This window comes from Lethenteron reissneri, chromosome 25 (genome assembly GCF_015708825.2).
Source record: "Lethenteron reissneri isolate LAM-NWPU_2019-01 chromosome 25, ASM1570882v1, whole genome shotgun sequence".
Lineage (NCBI taxonomy): Eukaryota > Metazoa > Chordata > Hyperoartia > Petromyzontiformes > Petromyzontidae > Lethenteron > Lethenteron reissneri.
Window position 1 is genome coordinate 11,971,233 of NC_083803.1, and position 21,530 is coordinate 11,992,762.

The 21,530-nt window shown below is 49.7% G+C and overlaps 2 protein-coding genes across 2 annotated transcripts in view; both read left to right on the forward strand.

Annotated features, from left to right (window-relative positions):
• The first annotated feature begins 667 nt into the window (after positions 1-667).
• Positions 668-10,554, forward strand: LOC133346921 (steroid 17-alpha-hydroxylase/17,20 lyase-like). Its single transcript, XM_061558745.1, has 8 exons — positions 668-1,390; positions 3,593-3,731; positions 5,161-5,405; positions 5,617-5,703; positions 6,275-6,472; positions 7,368-7,537; positions 8,675-8,778; positions 10,298-10,554. Exons 1-8 carry the CDS (start codon positions 935-937, stop codon positions 10,552-10,554), a joined length of 1,656 nt encoding a protein of 551 aa, XP_061414729.1. The 5' UTR covers positions 668-934.
• A 9,084-nt stretch (positions 10,555-19,638) lies between these two features.
• Positions 19,639-21,530, forward strand: part of LOC133347242 (E3 ubiquitin-protein ligase TRIM9-like) — a 64,797-nt gene continuing 62,905 nt past the window's right edge. The window contains exon 1 of the mRNA XM_061559350.1: positions 19,639-20,102. The gene's annotated coding sequence lies outside the window, so the exon portion shown is untranslated. The remainder of the gene's footprint in view (positions 20,103-21,530) is intronic.

Consider the following 21,530-nt stretch of genomic DNA (forward strand, 5'->3'; position numbering starts at 1 on the left):
ATATGTGCACTGAATGTGGGTATGCATACTGCACTCATATATATTTATATGGCATTTTCCTAATTCTGGCTAGGTGGCTCGGTGGTAGAGCGGGTCACAATTGAACGATTGTGAGTACAAATCATTGTTGTGGGGTGACCTGGCAATCCTCCCTGCGGTCGATAAAAGTGTACCATTTTGCCGGAAGTTAAAGGTTATTGTCCTTTGGATAGACTGGCGCCTGCCTCGTGAATGTGGAATGTCCTCATCAGGCTCAAGATAATCCGGCACTGGCCGTACATCGCAATCATGGCCCACCACGTTTGAGCAATCTGGGCACGGGTTTTGTCTGGCTGCATTCCCGCTTTTCTGTGGTTCCCTGCGCCTCTGCGCGCGCGGCAATTGTGCCCACTGCACGTTTCGACGCTGTTTTGCAATGTGATTTGAAATGACGCCTCGTATTAAAATAATAATAATTAGAATATTATATCGCATGTGTGACTTTATCTCTCATACCCCCCCGTCCGCCCCGCCCTCGCTCGCCACCCCACACTACATCTCTGTCCCTCGCCTGCCGCCCGCGTTCTTATCTCTCGACGCCAAGGTTGTCGCGCGAGCATAAAGGTTCAAGTGCGTGGGCTCAGAGAATCACGCTCGCTAATTCTTCACAGTACGCGCGGAGAACACGGGAGGCCAAGAGAACAGAGCAAATTAGCGGGGGAAAGGAAACGTGGAGAGGCGGTGACTCGAGAAGAGATGAGGCAAAGCGAAATATAGAACTATTTGCAACAGCGAGATAGGTGCAGAAGACCGCATATTAGCCTTCATCACATTTGAGACAGATTTAGATAATTTGGAGATAGGTTACAAAAAAAAATCTGGGATCGAAACCAAAATCCTATTTGACAGCACCGGCTCGATCACGCACCGGTTCAGACTACAGCTCCTGCGAGCCATGCTTCCCCTCCTCGACCTCATCACCATCTCCGTCCTCATCATCATCGTCGTCGCGATCGTCGTCGTGGCGTCGTCGCTGGCGAGCAAATCTCCACGGGACGCGGCTTCCCCGAAGCCGACCCCGAAGCTGCCCTCGCTGCCTTCGCTGCCCGTTCTGGGCAGCCTCCTGAGTCTGCGAGGCACGAGTCAGCCCCACGTCCACCTGGCTCAGCTGGGCCGCACGCACGGTGCCGTGGCACGGAGTCTTCCGCGCACGGCGGAGCGCGGCGACGGCGGCACTTCGAGAGGAGACTTCGAGGACGGTGGCGGAGGGGAGGAGGGCTTAGCGGCGAGGAGTGGCGGCGCCCTGGCGCTGAAGCTGGGGGCCCGGCACGCGGTGCTTGTGACCAGCGCGCAGCACGCTCACCACGTGCTCATCAGGAAGGGTCGCCAATTCGGGGGCCGCGTGCACGCGGTGAGTCGCGCGGGTCCGCGCCGGCCACGGCTGTCGAACCACACAAAATCGATTCGGCGGACAAAATTCCATCCTTCCAAAATCGGTCCCATCCGCGCATGCAAACTTTACAAATTATTTCGTTGCACATCCCGTCATCTACACCGGCTTTAACCAATGCTGATCAACTGCCAGATGGGTACTCTTTCAGTTAGATATAGGTCATAATTCTAGATTTGAAGTTTTCGTGACTGCAAGGATTCATCCTCTTTGGTTTTTTCGGTAAAGTCACGTAGGTAAAACATTTAAATAAATTAAATCACGACGTTTCGGGCGCAACACAAGCGTCCTTCTTCAGGTGGGGAGAACTTAGCGAAATCACACCGCTTAAGTGTGTTGACACACGACGGCGGCTTAAGTGTGTTGACACACTTTCGCTAAGTTGTCTCCACCTGAAGGACGCTTGTCTTGCGCCCGAAACGTCGTGATTTAATTTATTTTAATTTTGTACCTACGTGACTTTACCGAAAAAAACAAAAAGTAGATATAGGTTCTAGTTCGATGCAAAACTATATAGTGCTGTATTTTAGATTTTTGCATATCGAGTAGAGGGTTTATAAACATCTGACAGTCCACCAGTATTAGTTTAAGCGAGGCTGACTGTTGATTCGACATTGAATGTTGAAACCGGTCCAGGATTTTCTTGTATTGTATTAAAAATGCTGTTGAAACGATGCACTCCCACAAGGCTGCGTGCTTGATTGGGATGTGTAAAAACACTGTTATTATATATGCGGGGTTACATATAGGGAAAGAAAACATTTTGTCTGATTATTTATCTTTTTACTGAAAAGATTATCAGAGAGCGATATGAATGGCCCCATGGTTTAAGGCGGGTGAGGAATTTCCCTGGCACTGCTGGGTTGTTTTTTCAACCCCACGACTGCAAGTTCAGTCGTCGTAACAGGCGCTGAGTTGACACTCCACAGGGCTGAGCGTGATTCGTGCTTGAATGGGAGAATACGTCTGCAACTGCAATTTCATTCTTTTTCATTTATTTTCAATAATTTTATTGTTTATCCTGTTCGCAGCACGTTTTGGCATGGGCTTCGTGTAAATAAGTTTTCCTTTTGTTAGTTTCATTTCCTCCCTACAATGTCCTGTTACTGCCGCCACAACCGACAGCAGTCTTGGGCTGTGGTTGTCCTTGTTAAAGAGCAGCTAAGCTCGATGAGCCTTGCCGGGATAAAATAAAGTCCGAGCCTGAATAGCAGACACTATAGGGACTGTGGCTGGCTGCGTGGTGGATTGGAAATGGAAGCACGGCAATAGATTCTTGATTCTGTCTACGCGTGGTGGGTTTTAATCTGGGTTCGCGGGTTTCCTTCGACAAGAAAACCTCCCTCTCATTATTGGAATTCATGGCCACACATGCCATTGCAGCAGGACCCTTCTATAGAAGAGATCTGAGACTCCGTGAGGTTTATAATAATGCAGTATTATTTCAACATCACCTATTATGTGTTTAATTAAATTCAGCGATGTATCATACCTGACCATGCTCGTCAGTGCAGGCTGGTGAATGTCTTTATAGTTCATCCTCTTCCACTGGATATTTGACAATCAGCATGCTAAAGACGACGCCTATGTCGTATGGACGAACAGCAACATTTCTTAGGACGATGTTAAGTTTCGCGGGTAATAGTTTCAAACCTCCTCTCTGTTATGTGTGCTCTCCCTTATGTACACGGTTACTTTGTACGCACACTTTTCTGACAGGCTGCTTTAGATCTGAACTTGGCATCGATCTCCACGTGGGCCATGCCACGGCCTTCCGGTTTGATTCTCACTTTGCTGCAAAATGAGACGTCGATTACTGTTTTGACGATTTCACGGCAAGACAGGATAAGCGATGCTTAAGTCCAAAAGAGTTACGATTCAGCACAAAACCGCTGTTTTGGGAAGGACGTGTGTGCAGGATGGCTATGCGCCAATTGACGAGACAGGCATTGGCGTGTACTCCACTAAAGAGAATACCAAAAGGCAAGATGCTGGTATATTGTCATGCTAGATCTTGGTGGTCGCCTGTCGACTGCGCAGCAACTGCGGGATCTGTTAGAGGAGAGAAAGCCCTGGCAATGAGCTACAGCGGCATTAACATCTTTTGGCCACGACAACGTCGTGATCTTGAACTGTCGCCGAATGCTGTAACGACGCGACCAGGTGACCACAGACATCCTGTCGAGGGGAGGCAAGGACATCGCATTCACGGACGTCGGGCCATCGTGGCGCTTCCACCGCAAGCTCGTGCTGGGCTCCCTCTACACGAAGACCGGCGGAATGGGCGCGCTCGAGAAAATCGGTAACGTCACAACCGACATGTCCAATCGGTAACGTCACAACCGACGTGTCCAATCACAAGGTGGCCACGTGTGTATCTGACCGTCCGCACGTGCGGCGACGATCGTCTCAGCCAATCAAATATTATGGCCGAGACGACGCGTGCATTAGAAATGTATTATTGAACCAAACGGCACTGTGCATCAAATACTCACACAGATAACAGCCTTTTCCCCCGTTATATTTAAATTGTGCAACTGTGTCATGAAAGCCACATTTTCTTTCATACCTTTGTGAAGGTATGAGTGTTTGAAGATTTTCTATTTTTGGGTGCAACTGCATTGGCAGCGGTACACTCTTTTATCTATATATATCAATAATTATAAAAACGTTCGTCAATAACACTGCGGCCTTGTAAGGAAAAATATGTGCACAGTACAATCAGCAACATATTGGGCAATGGGCTTTCTTCGTATAATTTTAGAGATCAGCCTCTGGAAGGTCAACAAGCAATCGGAGGGCCCTGCAATGTTTTAGGGATTTTTTTATTTAATGGCTGGAGAATATTAGTAAAATACCGAGCTGATTTGGATTTAAGAACGTTGTAGCTTGAATGCCACCCAGTGTAGATCTCGTCATAACTTCAGCAAGGTGAAATTCGCTTTAAAATACATCTCACAGTGACGCGTTATATAAGGGGCATCGAAGGTGAATCTCAGAGCTGAGTGGTAAAGAGGATCTAGTTTATTAAGGAGTGTTTGAAGCTGGAGGGTTGGGAAGTGAGCCCAGTTTTCCACTCTCATGAGGCCCTGTCAAGTCGAGCTCGGGCTGCTGTTCGCAGAATTTTTGTACCCTCCTCCTCCCCTGCGTTTGGTGATCGGCGCTTTGTGTCCGGCTCGCGTTGAGTTGTAATGAAAACAATAGCAACGAATAAAGGAGCGATACCTCCAGCTCATCTGTAGGCATCACAGGAGTGAAATTGAGGTCACATGGAAGCGTCAATAATAAATATGACGGCAGATGTTGTGGGGACAGCAGTGCTTATTTTCATAAGAGAAAACTCATTTCACATTTCCTTCGTTTAACATATCGTCAATAAGTGAGTGTAAGATAACAACAGAGTCGATCGAACATGAAGCCAAGGTATTTGTAGCAAGTTGTCTCTTCGATACCTTCACCACTGAGAGCTGTAATCACACTAGATAGAGACAGTTGATCTTTCTATGATGAGCATAACATACGTTTACTAGCATTCACAAATTTGAGTGAGATCAGTTAATTCTGGAAAAAGGTTACCATCAGTTTGACTTTCCTCTGACCAAAAGTGACGTAATTATCTTCAAACAGGTTTATCTCTGATTGATTGAAACCAACGACCAAGATCATTAACATATTTCCATACATCTTGTGCGATGTGTATCACACGGCTCCACCGAACCTCCTCCCCACAGTAATGGAGGAGGCGCTGGCGCTCATATCAGCACTGGGAGAGACGACATCGGACTCCACCAGCAGCGCCACGAGCGACCCGGAGCAGGAGCTGTCCCGCGCCTCCACCAACGTGATCATGCGCCTTGTGTTCGGCACGCGCTACTCCCGCGGGGACCCCGGTCTGCAAACCATGCTGGACTACAGCCGCGGCATTGTGGAGATCGTGGCCAAGGACGACCTTGTGGACATCTTCCCCTGGCTCAGGGTCAGTGTTCTCCTCGGCTTCACTGGGTCTCGGTACTCCGACCTTAACCCACACCACTAGTGCATTTGTACTGTAGGCTGACCTCCCTGGCATTACCTCCCGTGGCCACTAGTCCCCTCACACCACATGCAGGCTCTACTGTCATTACAAAAGTAATAACAATAATAATACATCTCTGGAACATTTCTCTCTTCCGTCGTGTCCTGCTCAGGTGTTCCCGAGCATGTCGCTAAGGAAGCTGCGCGCATGCGTGCGCGCGCGGGACAAACTCCTTGAGAAGCAGCTTCAAGAACACAGGGTGAGCAAGCATCTCCATCCGATAGAAACGTCGTGATCTATTATTTTTCTACCTACGTGACTTTACCGAAATAACCAAAGAGTATGGATTCCTGCAGTCACGAAAGCTTCAAATCGAGAATAAGACCTATTGTTACATTCAATCGTGCGAGTTTTGGCGTTTGTTGCGCTTACCCCCCCCTGCCCCCCCCCCTGCCCCCCCCTGCCCCCCCCCCATATCGACGTCTCGTTCTCTCTCTCTGCTTCGCTCAAACCCATCCCCGGTGCGCTCCCCCCCACTCCTCCACCGCCACCCACTCCTCCACCGCCCCCACTCCTCCACCCGCCCCCCACTCCTCCAACCCCCCCCCACTCCTCCACTGCCCCCCCACTCCTCCACTGCCCCCCCACTCCTCCACCGCCCCCCCCACTCCTCCAACCGCCCCCCCCCCACTCCTCCAACCGCCCCCCACTCCTCCAACCGCCCCCCCCCCCACTCCTCCAACCGCCCCCCACTCCTCCACCGCCCCCCCCCACTCCTCCAACCGCCCCCCACTCCTCCAACCGCCCCCCCCACTCCTCCACTGCCCCAGGCCACTTTCCAGGAGGGCGTTACGCGCGACCTGCTGGACCGCCTGCTGGAGGCAGCACGCGTCTCCCCGCCGCCGCCGGGCGTGGAACTCACCGACGACCACCTGCTCATGATCGCCGGGGACATCTTCGGAGCGGGGGTCGAGACGAGCACGACGGTGATGAAGTGGATCTTCGTCTTCATGGTGCACCACCCCGAGGTGCGGCGAGCCCCCCCCCCCCCCCAACAGGGTCAGACAGCAGCCCAGCCCGTTCACTACGTGTGTTCGTGTGTGTATTTGTGTGTTGTCGTGCGTGTGGTGAGTGTTGCGGGGAGCGGTGATGCAGCGGTTAGCGCGCTACGCTGCGCTACGAACCCGGCGACACGGGTTCGATTCCCGCTCACGGGCAACACCACCGGTGACGATTGTCTGAACCGGTCCTGGCCCTCCCCTAGGTATACTCGGCCTTAAATGAGTACCTGGTGCTGTGTAGTAAACATCGACACTGGGGGAGACAAAGGCGGTCGGGCGTGTTGCTGGCCACCCATCCCTTGTGTGCCGTGCCGGCCTTCATAGGTGCTATTACTCGCTAACAGCACTTGCCCCAAAAAGGCTATACCGGGAGATCTTTGTCTTTTGGACAAAATCACTGACGAATATCTGAATCGGTACTGGGCTTCACAGCCAACATTAGTTGACCGTGGACAATTAGACCCAAGCCGAAACATAACATTTCAAAAATTATGTTTAAAAATATATACTTTTTATTTTTTATGATAGAATATAGTGCTGTCATCAGTATGACATAAGTATACCAAGTTTGCAGTCGATACCACATTGGGAAATGGGTTAAAATTGAGTTACAAGATTTGACGATGCAACAACAACAGACAGAGTGAGTTAAATAAAAGCGTGTAGTTATTATAATAATAATAAAAGCGTGTAGTTATAATAAAAACATCAGCACTGGACAGACAAAGGCGGCCAGACACGGTGCTAGCAGCACCGCTGCCTCGTGCACGGCGTCGTCCTTCATGGGCTCTTGCCAACGGCACTTGCCCCGACAGTATTGTCAAGGCTACACACGGGAGTGCCTTTATCTTTGCACTTGCAGATTCAGGGCCGCATCCACGCCGAGCTGGACGAGGTGATTGGACGCGAGAGGCCCCCCTGCGCCAGCGATCGCGGTAAACTCCCCTTCATGGAGGCGACGATCAACGAGGTGCTACGAATCAGACCGGTCGCTGCCATCCTCATCCCGCACGTGGCCATGTGCGACACCACGTGAGTTGTTGCGGCGGTTGTAGCACCGGCAGCATAAGAGGCCGTCCATAAATGACGTCACGCACCTGGGGGGGGGAGGTCAGACATTTGTGACGATGTGTGACGAGGGGGGGGGGGTGAGAAATGTGACGTCACATCAAAATGCGCAACTTTAAATAAATATAGACAACACGTTCTACTTAGTTAAATAGACTTTTTAATAAGTGTTTTCTCCGACAACATCAGAGTGCAGCGGCACATTAAATACGCACTACAATGACAATAGTTTAAAGCGATTTGAAGCATGTTTTATATTTTTTTTTGGGGGGGGGGCAGATCTTTATGACGTTATATTTGACGGAGGGTCTGACTTTTTGTGACGCCGTGTGACGATGGGGGGGGGGGCGGTCGAAAATCGTCAAAAATCGCGTGACGTCATTTATGGACGGCCCCTAAGGATAAGGAGGATTGGTGGATTCATATGTAGTGCAGGGGGGCGGTGTTTGTATTCGGACGCTATTGTTTAAAAGCTTCGGCAACTCGAAGCGTTTATGTCACATCCACGTCTCAAACATTCGAAGGGGGATCCCTCAGTAGCGGATGTCTCTGTGTGGCACAAGGTGATTTCAGCACAGGCTCGCCAGTTGGCATCAGTCTGCAATAATTGGTACATGTAAAAAAGATGTTCCATCCCGAGGGAAATAACAGATGAAATAATCTAACAATTAAATATAGCTCCCACCTGTTTAATAAACATTTGGGCCATAAATGTATGGACCATCTGAACAGCCTCAGAAAGTCACAACAAAAGTTGTCATCTGCTTCAATAATACCGCTGAGAAACATCGATCTCGAAGGCCTCCTGTGGCCTAAAGGGCAAACATGGTCCAGTATGTATTACTCTATTTTACAAAATTTATATTTGGCAGTAAAATGTGCTTATCAATGTAGCTGTGAAATAGTTCCAACTTCACCAAGTCTCATCAGCAAGGTGTGGTCCTAAAACCGGTGCCAATTAGTGACAAAATCACGAAAAGAGATTTTCAGCGGGTTTTATATTCCATGAACTGCAACAGGAGGTTGTTTTTCATATAGATGTCACCGGGTTTCGCCTTACTCGAGACTCATCAAGCCTGCTTGTTGTCGTTGCTTTTCAAGGATCGGAGAGTTTCCTGTGAAGAAGGGCACCGAGGTCATCGTCAACCTGTGGGCTGTCCACCACGACGAGAGCCTGTGGGAGAAACCCGATGAGTTCAATCCGGGTACAGAAAATCCATTGCCATTTCCCCCCTGCCCCATCTGCTGTGTTAAAGCTCTTGACATTATATTTCTGATTCTACACATATATATTCCAATGCACAACCGAGCCATGCCGGAGCAACGACATGCCAAGCGAACTTGGCTCAGGAGGCTGCATTAACATTTCTCACTGGCGCCACCCTCTATTCAGAGGTCGTGAGGCCAGTTTTTCAGGCTTTAATTCAGTGGACAAAAACCTTCACCGCGAGTGCCCTCTGCTGGCTTGGGTCAGATGTGCCAGTGGAACGGAGGTATTGTTTGCCTAGGCAGGTCTCAACTAGGAATGCTCTTGGACTATTTAGCTCGCAATATGTATGTTAACCATTGTACAAGATACAGAAATATCCACACGCTCATAAACGGATTGACACTTTTCCACATTTGGTACACATTCATACATGCTGACCAACACACGACAGCTGATAGCTCACGAAGTGGCGGTGACATCGCCTCGGCGTTGTGCCAGGCTATGTGCGCTTTGAGGCTACTCATGAAGTCCCAAAGGCGGTCGCCGCTGGCAGGAGATCAGGGGACAGACCCAGGCTGAGATGACTGGCAGATGCACCGGCGTTGCTCCAGCCTGTGCCAACTCGCTGGATTTTATTCGCCTGGCTCGTTGTCGTGAGCGTCGCTCCTCGAACCTCGATTGTTGTAGGGCAACTGCCTCCATACAAATGAATACACGCACATACTGACAGTTATCTATACAGAAAACGTTTAAATTAGTTTGCATAATGTCCTCAGGAGGACCCTGCGTGATGTGATTGCCGTTTTATAATTGAGTATGTGAGTGGGAAAACACCATTACATTGCTCGCAGAAAAACCCACGCATGTAAGGGGATACCCAACCAGAGGTCAGATAACTACTTTCTCTACTGATTTCTAAAGTACGTCGATGTATCATGCTAATCGGAGGTGCGATCCATCAATCCCAACTACAGCGCTGGCAGATTCTTGGCAACATTATTCACCTCTTTGGGATGATTGGTCACCTCAATGCAATTGTGTGCTTTTAGCTATGAGAGGAAATTGGAGAACTCGGAGGAAACCCATGCAGAACAGGGGAAGAACATACAAACTCCACACAAAAAGGCGGCCGATATAAGATTCGAGCCCAGGCCCTTGTAGGTATGTATGTTGAACTTATTTTGCACCGTACGTAGCCAACCACGCTAATCGGGGGAGGACAACACACTAAACACAAAAAGCAGTTTTAAAGAATTTAGTTTTAAATCTAGATTTTAAAGTGGATAGATCCAGTGGCGTCCTAATAACGGAAGGCGGAGCGTTCCAGACGGCCTCAGAAGCGCATCTGAAAGAGCGCGATGCCGTAACCGTCTTTGTTCCATGGTTGGCTACGTACGGTGCGAAAGAAGTTCAACATACATACCATATCAGTGTGCCACCCTGCCACCTACTTGCACACCATTTCCACAGAAGCCTTAATGGGCGCTCGCTAACTCTGCACCCCACTCGTGCAGGCCGCTTCCTGTCGCCGTGCGGTCGCCAGCGCCGCTCGATGGGACCGAACGAGGGCTTCTTCCCATTCGGCGCGGGCCCACGCGTCTGCTTGGGAGAGGCGCTCGCAAAGCTGCAGCTCTTCCTCTTCACGGCATCCATCCTGCAACGCTTCTCAGCGGGACCGATCCCGGGCAAGGCCCTGCCGGACCTAGAGGGAATTTACGGGGTCGTCTTGAGGCCCAGGGATTTCCACGTGGCCCTGACGCCGCGGGTGTGAGACACCAGCGCAGGTGCTGCTGCTGCTGCTAGGCCGCCTCTAAAAGTCTCTTTTCACGCTCTCTGCGTGCCCCCTGGATATAAAACAAAAACATGTACGTGTGAGAAGTTCAGTGTAAATACGATTCTGTGGGAAGTCGACGATTCTTGTCCAATGCTGGCCCCTGTCAAGGACCGTGGAATTTCCACCGTTGGTTCAGGGCCACCAATGGAAATAGGTACCTTGCCTTGTTCCATTCCGAATGTTTTGTTCGCAACTGCATGCATACATGTCAGTGTGCAGGTGTCATGTGTGTGTGTATATTTGTATGCATGTGTGTATTCGCAACAGTCAATATTCGTGCGCCGTAATCCGGTTGTCGTGTAACGCCGCTAAACCTTGTGCCCAGCGGGGATTTACAGAATAGTTAAATAAACGTAGTGCGGGGGTCGTCCCGTGTATGTTAGTCGTCATAATTAAGGGATCAGCTCGGGTGCAGGTGGATTGTTAGATTGCGGGACCATGGGAGATGACAACGGCTTGGGGAGAGACCTTCACGCAGCAGTGGATTCTTCTTTCGTACGGTGGTTGAAAAAAGCAACGGGCTACATTTGCATATATACGTTTTGTAAGCCATTCCACGGCATTAGAAGGTAGCTTGAGTGCAGTCCGCCTGTTACACCAGAAGACGCCATGTATCGGGCAGTCAGCAGTGGTAATTGGTTGATGATCACATTTATTAAAATATGTAAAAACTAATTTGACTGTAACATCTCGAAAACAGCGTATGTAAAAAGCGCTTATTAGAAGCTGAAATGGCATCAAAATAATGATGGAATAGTGAGGTGAGCGAGAGCAGGCTGAATCGCTTTTCAGAAGTTAATTTAATGATGTGCAGAATACCGATGTGCCTATAAAATAACGTTTTTAATCAGTTCATATTACCTGCTATGACGCATGGCTCACATAAACATTGTCACGAATACATTTGTTTTTCAAAGTGCACAAAGAATGGAGAGACGCATAGTTGGAGTTACACGGAGAGACGGGACATGTCAGTAGGGACGATGTCCGGTGGTTAGGAATAAGAACCGTGGCGGCCAGGTCAAGGGACGCAGTGAGAGGATGTCCACCGAGATGGGTCAACATCAGCTCGTTGGATAATTATTACAACGCAGCACAAGTCAACTAACACGTCAACGGTACTCGGCAGTAAGCGCTAGTCTTGTATGTACAATCCAGTCCATACGAATAATCTGTCATTCATGTTTAAAGCGCACACATGTGTTTAGTCATATTCTATGAATACATAACGTCAGTGCAGCGGATCTTGTAAATGAAACGAAGTCGCTGGGTCCTCGTGAACACGTGAATTCGCTCTGTCCTCTTGCGCACAGGGTAAAACTCGAGTGGGAAAACGTGTGGCACGGCTTGTAGCGCTAGATGGCGAGGGGGGAGCAGCAGGGACATGCTTCTAAGGCAGGTGGCGTCATCTCATCACGGTTGAGCTCCGATTAACACACGGTTGGCTACGTACGGTGCAGAAGAATTTCAACACACGTACAAGGAAGCAGGAAGAAAAGCGGCAGCAACTCTGGGTTTTTTTCTAGAGTTGAAGCTTTCGTGAATGCAAGGATTCATACTCTTTGTTTTTTTTCGGTAAAGTCACGTAGGTAAAAAAAATGAAAACAACTCAATTAAATCACGACGTTTCGGGCGCAACACAAGCGTCCTTCTTCAGGTGGAGACAACGTAGCGAAAGCACAACCGCTTAAGTGTGTGTTTTAGCAATTGAGCTGTAGTGTCGCTCTTTAACAAAGAAACAAGTGATAAAGACTGATGTTAATATGGCTGTTTGGATTTAGACTTAACATCCAAGAAGATGCAACAGTTGCAGAAGCATCTTCTTGATGAGATCTTTCTGTTCGGATGTTAGGGCCTTAATGATTCACGTACCGTGTTCATGTGACCCAGGTTTGATCTCTTGTCACAAAGCACAGAAGTGGCAATGGTATTAGATGCTGTTTCAGACCTTCCCAAAGGTGACGTGACAAGGACACACCTCCCCTTTGAAATGATGACCTTAATAGATTCTCACTGACACCACGTGTCTTACATTCTATACGTTTAAATGCGTGATCTGGTGCTTTCTGTATGTGTCATAAAAAAAAACACTCACAAAGTGTCTCCCTGACACGTGTCAATTACTTATACACCTGAGGGTTAAAGTGAATACGTATATGGGACTTTTATTTTTATTGTTAAACAGGCGAAAACTCTTCCAAATAGTGACTGACCCGTGTCACCATATTGATAAAATAAAACATACTACACTACAGCAGAGCAAAAACAACGTCCATTTTACAGGGGGGAAATATTGAAAACATTTCAGAAAAATATATGAATAAGCTACAAACAATGTCCAATTGTTGGCCCAGACAAATTACTTTTAACGGTCATTTATGATGGACGGATGATTACCCACTCTCTAAAGTGTGAAGATGTGTCATGTGCAGGAGACTCGTCACTTTCCGGGGGTGTTTTCGCAAAGTGACGGCTTGAGGCCCTGCTGCTCTTCGTACGAGCAAAGAGATACGTGTTCCTCTAATGACAACGTGATCTGACAATCGTATGATTTTACATCTTTAATTGGCGATTAAATTAGCGCCGCATTTAGCAACTCTACGTTTAGACCACACCGCATTATAGCTGTTGCAATCAGCAAAAGGTTTCAATATTTTCAATGTTATTTTCTCGTGTGTTTCATTTTTGTAAGCATTAGCTAAGCAGCTGTAGCAGTATATAAATACGTTTCGTACATGCTTGCATTTAGTAGAAGCTTGTCCGAGAACTGGAAACATTGCATGCAATGGAAATCGCGCTTCGTATCCCAAGGTTTATGTTAAATAATGATTATGCTGTGTGCCCGAATATATGAAGATTAACTCATATAAACATGTTGTACTTTTAATATTTGCTTGTGTTCCAATAAGACGCATTTTTCTCACTCTTAAATGTATTTTGAACTTCTTTCGCACCGGACGTAACCAACCGTACTAATCGTGTGCTGCACAATTTACACATGTTACATGCCATGCTGTTTATCCGTAGTTATTCCACACTTGAAACTGCTTCTCCGAGTCTTGGGCATGAACTGAGAACCCTTAAAACCTCAAAGTAAATAGGCAGACAATATACCACCTCATATTTTTCCTTCCTTTCATATTTTTACATTGCCTATTAGCCAAACGGCTTTCTGGGAATTGCATTCATTTTTTTTAACAGCATTGCTTTAGTACATGGCAAACTGTGGACAATGTTCGGCATGCTAAACATCTCAAGTGTAAGCCCCTGAATAATGCAGAGGTACGAGGACATGGCGGGCAATAATGCCAGAGTTTAAGGGAAGTGTCGTGCCCTCCGTGACACCCTTTTGCCGGCAAGGTCAAAGGGAAGGCTCGAGACTAAAAGCGACCCAAGAAGTCGTCGACGGCTGTGAAGGCGGACGAAGGCTGCAGCGGGGAAAAAGTGGCCCCGATCGTGGCGGCTCGCAGATTGTTCACCATCCGAGAGTAACCACAGGATTCATTAAAATAATTTTTTTAAAGATGTTCCCCATCATTTGGAAGAACGTGTTGTTGCCTTCCAGAAGATGTAATAGCAGTTACTGTGTCAAACAGGACATTGTGCTGTTTTCCACAAAAATTTACCTCATCACGACACCTGAATTACCCTCGTGTTTGGTTATTTACAGTTGGATCCTTTTAGAGATGGTCCTATCGGGTATGAAACATCAGTCAACTCATATTAGTGGTCCACTTCTGTGGAACACGAGTACTGCATAGAGTTTGCTAAACATTTTATATTTTATTGTGTTTCACAGTGATGGTGAAATTCTCCTGGAAAAAAAATCGGAACCAAAATTAACAAAATGTCAAAAGTGTCCATATGTGTATTGGTCGTCTTATACCAGAAATAGCAATTCCACATTCCCGTGGCGGTGACTAGGTATATCCCAAACGTGCATACGCTTTCGTCCAACTCGCTGATGCGAAAAGATCTTACTATTCAACGCAATCCGGAAAAAAAACTCAACGCATGAGAACATCGACAGAGGCACACAGTACCAGCATGTGACCACGCAGCAGGACTGCATGCGTGCCCTTCCCGTGCTACATTCGCGAGTGAAAGACAGGAGCGAGCGCCGCTTTGCGAAATTAATCTTGAGGCCAGACTTGCGTGACGGCCGCCAGCAGGAGGCTTGTGCGAGACCCCGCTACGCCCATGGGTGGCGTGCAGTGGTGGTGCAGGCGCAGGGCTCGTCGACAGACCCGCGTACCCTGCTTATTAAACAGAGTGGGAAAGGCGTCTTTGTTCCTCATCCAATGCACAAATTCTCTGCAGGATATACTGAATAAGGCGTGCATCCCGATTGCAAGAGGCAGCGTCTCAATCGGCTTTTTCCTGGTTGAATGGAATCGCAGCAATGGATGTGCACGTTGTGTTCATATTTGTGTCACATGCATGTAAATACGTACTGAATGTATACCCGTGACATTTTCATCAGGTGAGGGCCCAATGTGGTCGCAAGTCTGTTCCGCAGATGAATTGCAACCGTAATTTATCCAGGAAAGCCTCACGGTGTCTCAGAATGTATGTCGGCCGTTGACATTGGAATGCATGATGGTGAATAAACACGGTGAAGGTGCCGACCTGGAATGGCTCACTCCACTGCTGGTGGAAGGGCCCCCATAAGGAGAGACATTTGGCCATACTTGTCCACAGTGACCAGAAGAAACTGGAGTGTCTGGGCAAAGGACAAACCCTCGGAGTTTGGCTCAGAGCTCGTGGTGGAAATTCTACAATACCATAGCAGAGGCCAGGCTGTCCACAGAGTAACTTTATTGACTTGCTGCAGCGCAATGCCCATTTTATCAGACTCAGATTGAGGGTCATTTGAGTCTACCTCCGGGCAGCAACTTGACTTGCGGCATTGCGAGTGTCAGAAAGCTAAACTATTCAACTATATTAATTTTTATCAGGTTAAGGCCCACTGAGCTATATAGCTCTTTTTCAGAAGCGACCTGGCCACAGATGAATGCTCATCGAAGTGGCTCATCATGTGGACATTTATAGCAGCCAAATACTCTTTTTTTTTCTTGGTTCTTTCGGTAAAGTCACGTAGAAGGGAAGTAATAAAATAATAAAAATACAACATAATAAAATAAAATAATTCTCACGACGTTTCGGCTACAACGCAAGCAGCCGTCTTCAGCAGCCGTCTTCAGCAGGTGAAGACGGCTGCTTGCGTTGTAGCCGGAACGTCGTGAGAATTATTTTATTTTATTATGTTTTATTTTTATTATTTTATTACTTCCCTTCTACGTGACTTTACCGAAAGAACCAAGAAGATGAATCCCTGCAGTCACGAAAGCTTTAAATCGAAATTTAGCCAAATACTCTTAAACGCATGTTTCTAAATGTGGAGGGAGAAACCAGAGGACCCGGAGAAAATCCACGCGACCACGTGGAGAACAAACTCCTTGCATACCAGGCAAGGTAGTAACATCTCGCCACCGTGGCGCCAAAAGATGCGCTGTCTGCTTGACAGTGAACGATACAGATCACGTAATGCGATTTGGAAAAGCGTAGGCCATGTCTGCCGGCGTCAAGGTTTAAAGCAGGGGTGGGGAACGTCCGGCCCGCGGGCCGTATAAGGCCCGCGAAATCATTTGGTCTGGCTCTGCCAAGACAACCGCAGGCGGGACTCGAAATTCAATAAATCTAGGAGCAAACCTGGCAAAGCAGTTGCGAGTAGCAACATCATCAATAGCAGCTAACATCACACGCCTCGCCAAAGAGAAGCAGTTCCAGCCATCACATGAGGGGTGAGTTAATTAAATGTTTGACCAAATATATCAGGCTAATTTTTAAGTTGATAATTTTGTATGGCCCGCGAATGATGTTATAAATATCCAAATGGCCCTTGGCAAAAAAAAAGGTTCCCCACCTTTGGTTTAAACGAAAGAAAATACCCGATAATTATTTAATCTTATGAAATCACATTACAACATCACCCCCTGCCGCCGGACTACTGGTGATATAGCCTTACGCTATAAGCAAAACCTGAAGACCAAATGTACAAATACTGATTCTACGTAATAGAACCATGCTGTTATCCTTCAACTCCACCCCACGCGCCTCACCACGTCCTCCTAATGCTCACCCATCCTTTTTGCACTCACCTCTCACCCCCGCCACCCTCTAGCCATAGGAAGGACAAGGGGGGGGGAGGGTGTGGGTGCAGCGTAGCGCTGTGTATTTAATTTGCTTGCTGGCTGTGCATGAAGGCGCAGCGCGCTTTGGTGGGTGGGGGAGGGGTTGATGGAGCTCCGCTGGAGGCGAGGAGACGCTTCGTCAGCGGCTCGCTGGAGCCCAGATCAGGGGTTGGCAAACCCAAGTAACGAGAAGAGGCCCCCAACGCATGTGAATACGCGACGCTGGTCTCCTTAATGAATAACGTCACAAAGCAGTCCTTAAAACGAGCCGCATGCGGCTCCAGAACCGCAGGTTACCCACCTCTGGCCCAGATCAACCGCAATCATCGTCACCCTTAGCACAGTCATCATCGCTATGACTGTTAGCACTACTATCATAAATCCACATTGCTACCATCATGCACTCCCCCCCTCCCCCCTTTGATCCCCGACATTCCTCCAGTGTCCATAGTAATTTCCCCGGCCATAGAAATGTGGAATTCACACCACTGTCTCAGGGTCACCAACGGAACCCGGTTCAGTGCTCGTTTGAGATTGGAAGATCTGCTCGTCTTTCAGGGTTTTTATTTCGTTTCCATGCTGTCCGGTTCCCACTTTCCCAGGGGCCTTTCTCCCTCCTCCCGAAGTCCCAATCCTCCCCGAACACTTAACTGCATCTTTGTTTAACAGGGTCACTCTCATCCCTTCCTCCTCCTCCGTGAAAAGTGTAACATCGGGGCACGGCAATTAGGTTACAGCAGCAGCAGCATATACTGCCATAACTGCCCAAACACACAGGCACAGCAGGCAGGGCTCACATCGCGTGCCGTGCCCTCTGGAGTTTGCTCGGTCTGCCTCCAATGCTCTCAATCTTTCTCCTCGTATCTTTGTCCTCTACGCGTATGCCCGTATGCTCCGACGTCTCTTCTTATCTCTTGTGCACCTTGTAGGTTCCCGCTTTTGCTATCTCAGCAGCCTGACCATTCTCGTTCGATCCGATGTAGCCCGTGCTTTGTGGACTTAGCAAGGATGGCCCCTTCCGAGTACGAGTGGATGGGACTGCTGTTCAGCTCAACTCTCCCAAGCGTTGCCTTCGCTGCAGACGCATCCTCACCTTGACGTTGCCCACAAAGCATCACTCACATCAACTCACTCTCGCGGTCTCATCGCTTAATTTCTCAGGAAACATTTTCAGTATTTCCGAAGAAATTAATCCCCACCCCCAAAACCTTCACCCCTCGAAGGGGCGCGGACCTCATCCCCGAGTAGCTCCGGCTGAAATGAAGTCCTGAATATTCTCATCGACAATTCAACAAAGACGCCCTCCCCATACATAGGCCCAAGGTCAGTTCAGATATCCCAGTGATGTTAGCCGTGACCGGGAACCGAACTCGGGTGGTGCGCGCGAACCACAATGCCCATCACTCTCAACACTCCCCCACTCACCCGTAGGCTCACCCTCGCGCTCACCCAAACCATCGCTCACACACACATCTATCTATTCACCCAAACCCTCATCCTCACAACTTCACCTATATCCTCACCCACGCAGCCACCCACTCACCCTCAACCACTACCCATCCACACCCATCGACATCCTCACCCACAAAGGCAAAGGTCCCTCGTAAGCCTAAACAGACTGTTGGGGTTGGTGGCCAGCCCCAAGCCGCCTTTGTCTCCGTAGTGGCGATGTTTACAAACTGCACCTAGGAGATGCCCCGGACCGATTCAGATAATCGTCACTGGTGCTGGCCGTGAGCGGGATATCGAACTTGGGTCTCCCGGTTCGTAGCGCAGTGCGGTAACCTTTACGCCGCCCTCACCCAGCCACACCCTCACCCACCCACCCACACCCTCACCCACCCACCCACACCCTAACCCACCCACCCACACCCTCACCCACCCACTCACACCCTCACATGGGCAACTCGCTCTTCGCATTGTGCGCGCACGCTCAAATTCTATATGCGCGCCTCCTCCTACTCTCTCCCCCCCACCTCTCTTCTCCCCTCTCTCTTTCTCCCACCCTCTCTCCTCTCTCTCCTTTTATTAAAATTCTCCGTAGACATTCCCTGAAGGGGCGACAACCCACCCCAAACCCCTCCCCCTCGCTCACACCCCCCACCAGCACGCAGAGCCAACACTCACACACACACAGAGATTCAAAGACCACCGGTATAGCCTTCACAGCCTGTTGGGGCAAGTGCTGTTCGCGAGGACCTACGACACGACACACGCATAGCCGGCCCGGCACACGAGGAAATGGGTGGCCAGCACCACGCCCGGCCGCCTTTGTCTCCTTTATGTTGATCATTGCACACCGAACCAGGTACTCATTTAAGGCTGGCTCGACCTAGGGGAAGCCCAGGACCGATTCAGATATTTGTCAGTGATTTTGTCCACGAGTAAGGCGAAGATCCCCCGGTCTAGCTTTTTTGGGGCAAGTGCTGTTAGCGAGCACCTACTCAGGCCGCAACGGTAAACGAGGCGGTGGGTGGCCAGAACCACGCCCGGCCCCCTTTGTCTCCCCAGTGGCGATGTTTACACACCGCACCAAGTATGTACTCATTTGAGGCTGAACCAACCTAGGGGAGGCCAGGGACAGATTCAGATACTCGTCGCTGGTGTTTGGCCGTGAATGGGAATCGAACCCGGCTTCGTAGCGCAGCCCGTTAACCACCGCGCCACCGCTCCCCACAGTCGCTCACACACACGCACGCGCATATTCACTCTGTCACACACACACGCGCACACCTCCCCAATCCCCCGGCTAGCTCCGTGACCTCCCCCCCCCCCCATTGGTTGCGCCCTCCTCTCTGCCTTGAATCTCATCGCTCTGCGCCCCGCACTCCGGCGCACGTTTCAACCCCTCTCCCTCGCATCCTACACAGACGCGCATCTCTCCCTCTCGCCGTCTCGTGCACTCCCCTCCTTGCCAGCCTCCCCCAGCGCCATCACCGCCACCGCCGCCGCCGCTAAAGCATCGTCGTCTTCACCGTCTCGATCATCATTCGGCGGCAGAGCGCCATCCTGCGCCTCGCCTCGCTATTGGCCCGCGAATGTCGGACGTGCGCTCGGCGCAATCCGCAGCGGCGGATCAGGTGTGGCAGGAGGAGGAGCAGCAGCAGGAGGGCGAGGAAGAACAAGCGGAGGAGAGCTGTTAGGAAGCCGCCGCACGGGCAGCAACTGGAACGAGCATCGACCTGCATTGGACTGCGCGGGCAGGCAGCAGCAGCGGCGGCGGCAGCGATCACAAGCGGCAGCAGCAGCAGCAGCATCATCATTCACCACACATCCCCGTGAGTAGACAAGGTCAGTCTCTCAGACAATCTGCACGTATATACTGTACACACACACACACACATTGTAGCTTTGCTTCAAGGAGAGCGAGTGTTTTGCGTGCGCTGCCCTGAGTTACGAATGCTGGAGATGCCACGTTGCTACGGCGCGGACCATTTCTCTGTGATTTTCCACAGAGTGGTACTCATTTTATGACCCCCCCCCCCCCTCCAAGCGCCACCGCTGGAGGATTGGCTGAATTTTCCTCGGACCGGGGTGGGGGGTTTAACTCGCAACCTTTCGATTGTGAGCTGAACGTTACAGCCACAGCTCCCCCCCAGCCCGATTAAATCCGGCGCACGCGTCCTTAGCCACGTTGTAATCAGGCGTCGTGTGTGTAGGCTCATGATGTTAATGGTGACGGATATTACGCCCGCAGGACGTTGAATCTGGCCCGTGGCAACAAGAAAAAAATCACCCGGAGCGTGTGAGATCTCGGAAGCTAAGCGGGGATTTGAAACTGGGTTTAGTGTTTGGACGTCGACAACCGTGCGTAACAAGGTGTTATAGGCTGCATGCTAACGTTATGAGCAGCAGATCGTAGTGCGCAAAAAAAACACTTTGTTGTACTCTACATCAAAGCCCCCCCCCCCCGTATCTATGCTTCCTCGCACTGACCATCGTGGTGAAGTATGATCAAATAACCCGCTCACCACGACCCGCACGGCGTGAATAGGTCCCTCGTCCATCTACATGTTAACATAAATCATTCACCTGTCCAAATTCGCTTACGCAGCATGCTGGCGTGATTGGGTAACAATACAATCTCCACGGTCTGTGTGTGTGTGTATTGTAGGCTAATTGGAATTCCATCACAGTGAATGTGACTGCACGCATACAAAGACAAAGATCCCCCCATAGCCGTAGCATACTTTTGGGGCAAGTGCTGTTAGCGAGCGACTATGAAGGCCGGCACGGCACACGAGGGTGTGGGTGGCCATCATCACGCCTGGCCGGCTTGGTCTCCCGAGTGGTGATGCTTATACACCACACCAGGTACTCGTTTGAGACTGAGTTGACCAAGAGGAGGCACAGCAGGGCGAGTTCAGATATAATCGTCACCGGTGTGTTGGCCGTGAGCTGGAATCGAACTCGGGTCGCTGGTTTCGTAGCGGAGCGCACTAACCGCTGCACCACCGCTCCCTACAACACGCACACACCCAGACAACACAGATATGGACAAGTGACCGTGGGAGTCCTGGGGTCCCGGTTGTCAAAGTGTTACGAATCGGGTTGCCACCTCTCTTGGTTATCGCCCCAAATCGTTCGCAGTGCAACCAGCGAAAAAAAAACGTTCGTGGAGCAACGTTCGTGGATTGGGATGGAAATTGAAGGAATTAGTTGGGTCTTTCGGTAAAGTCACATCGATGGGTTCAAGGGAAATAACAAAAAAACTACGAC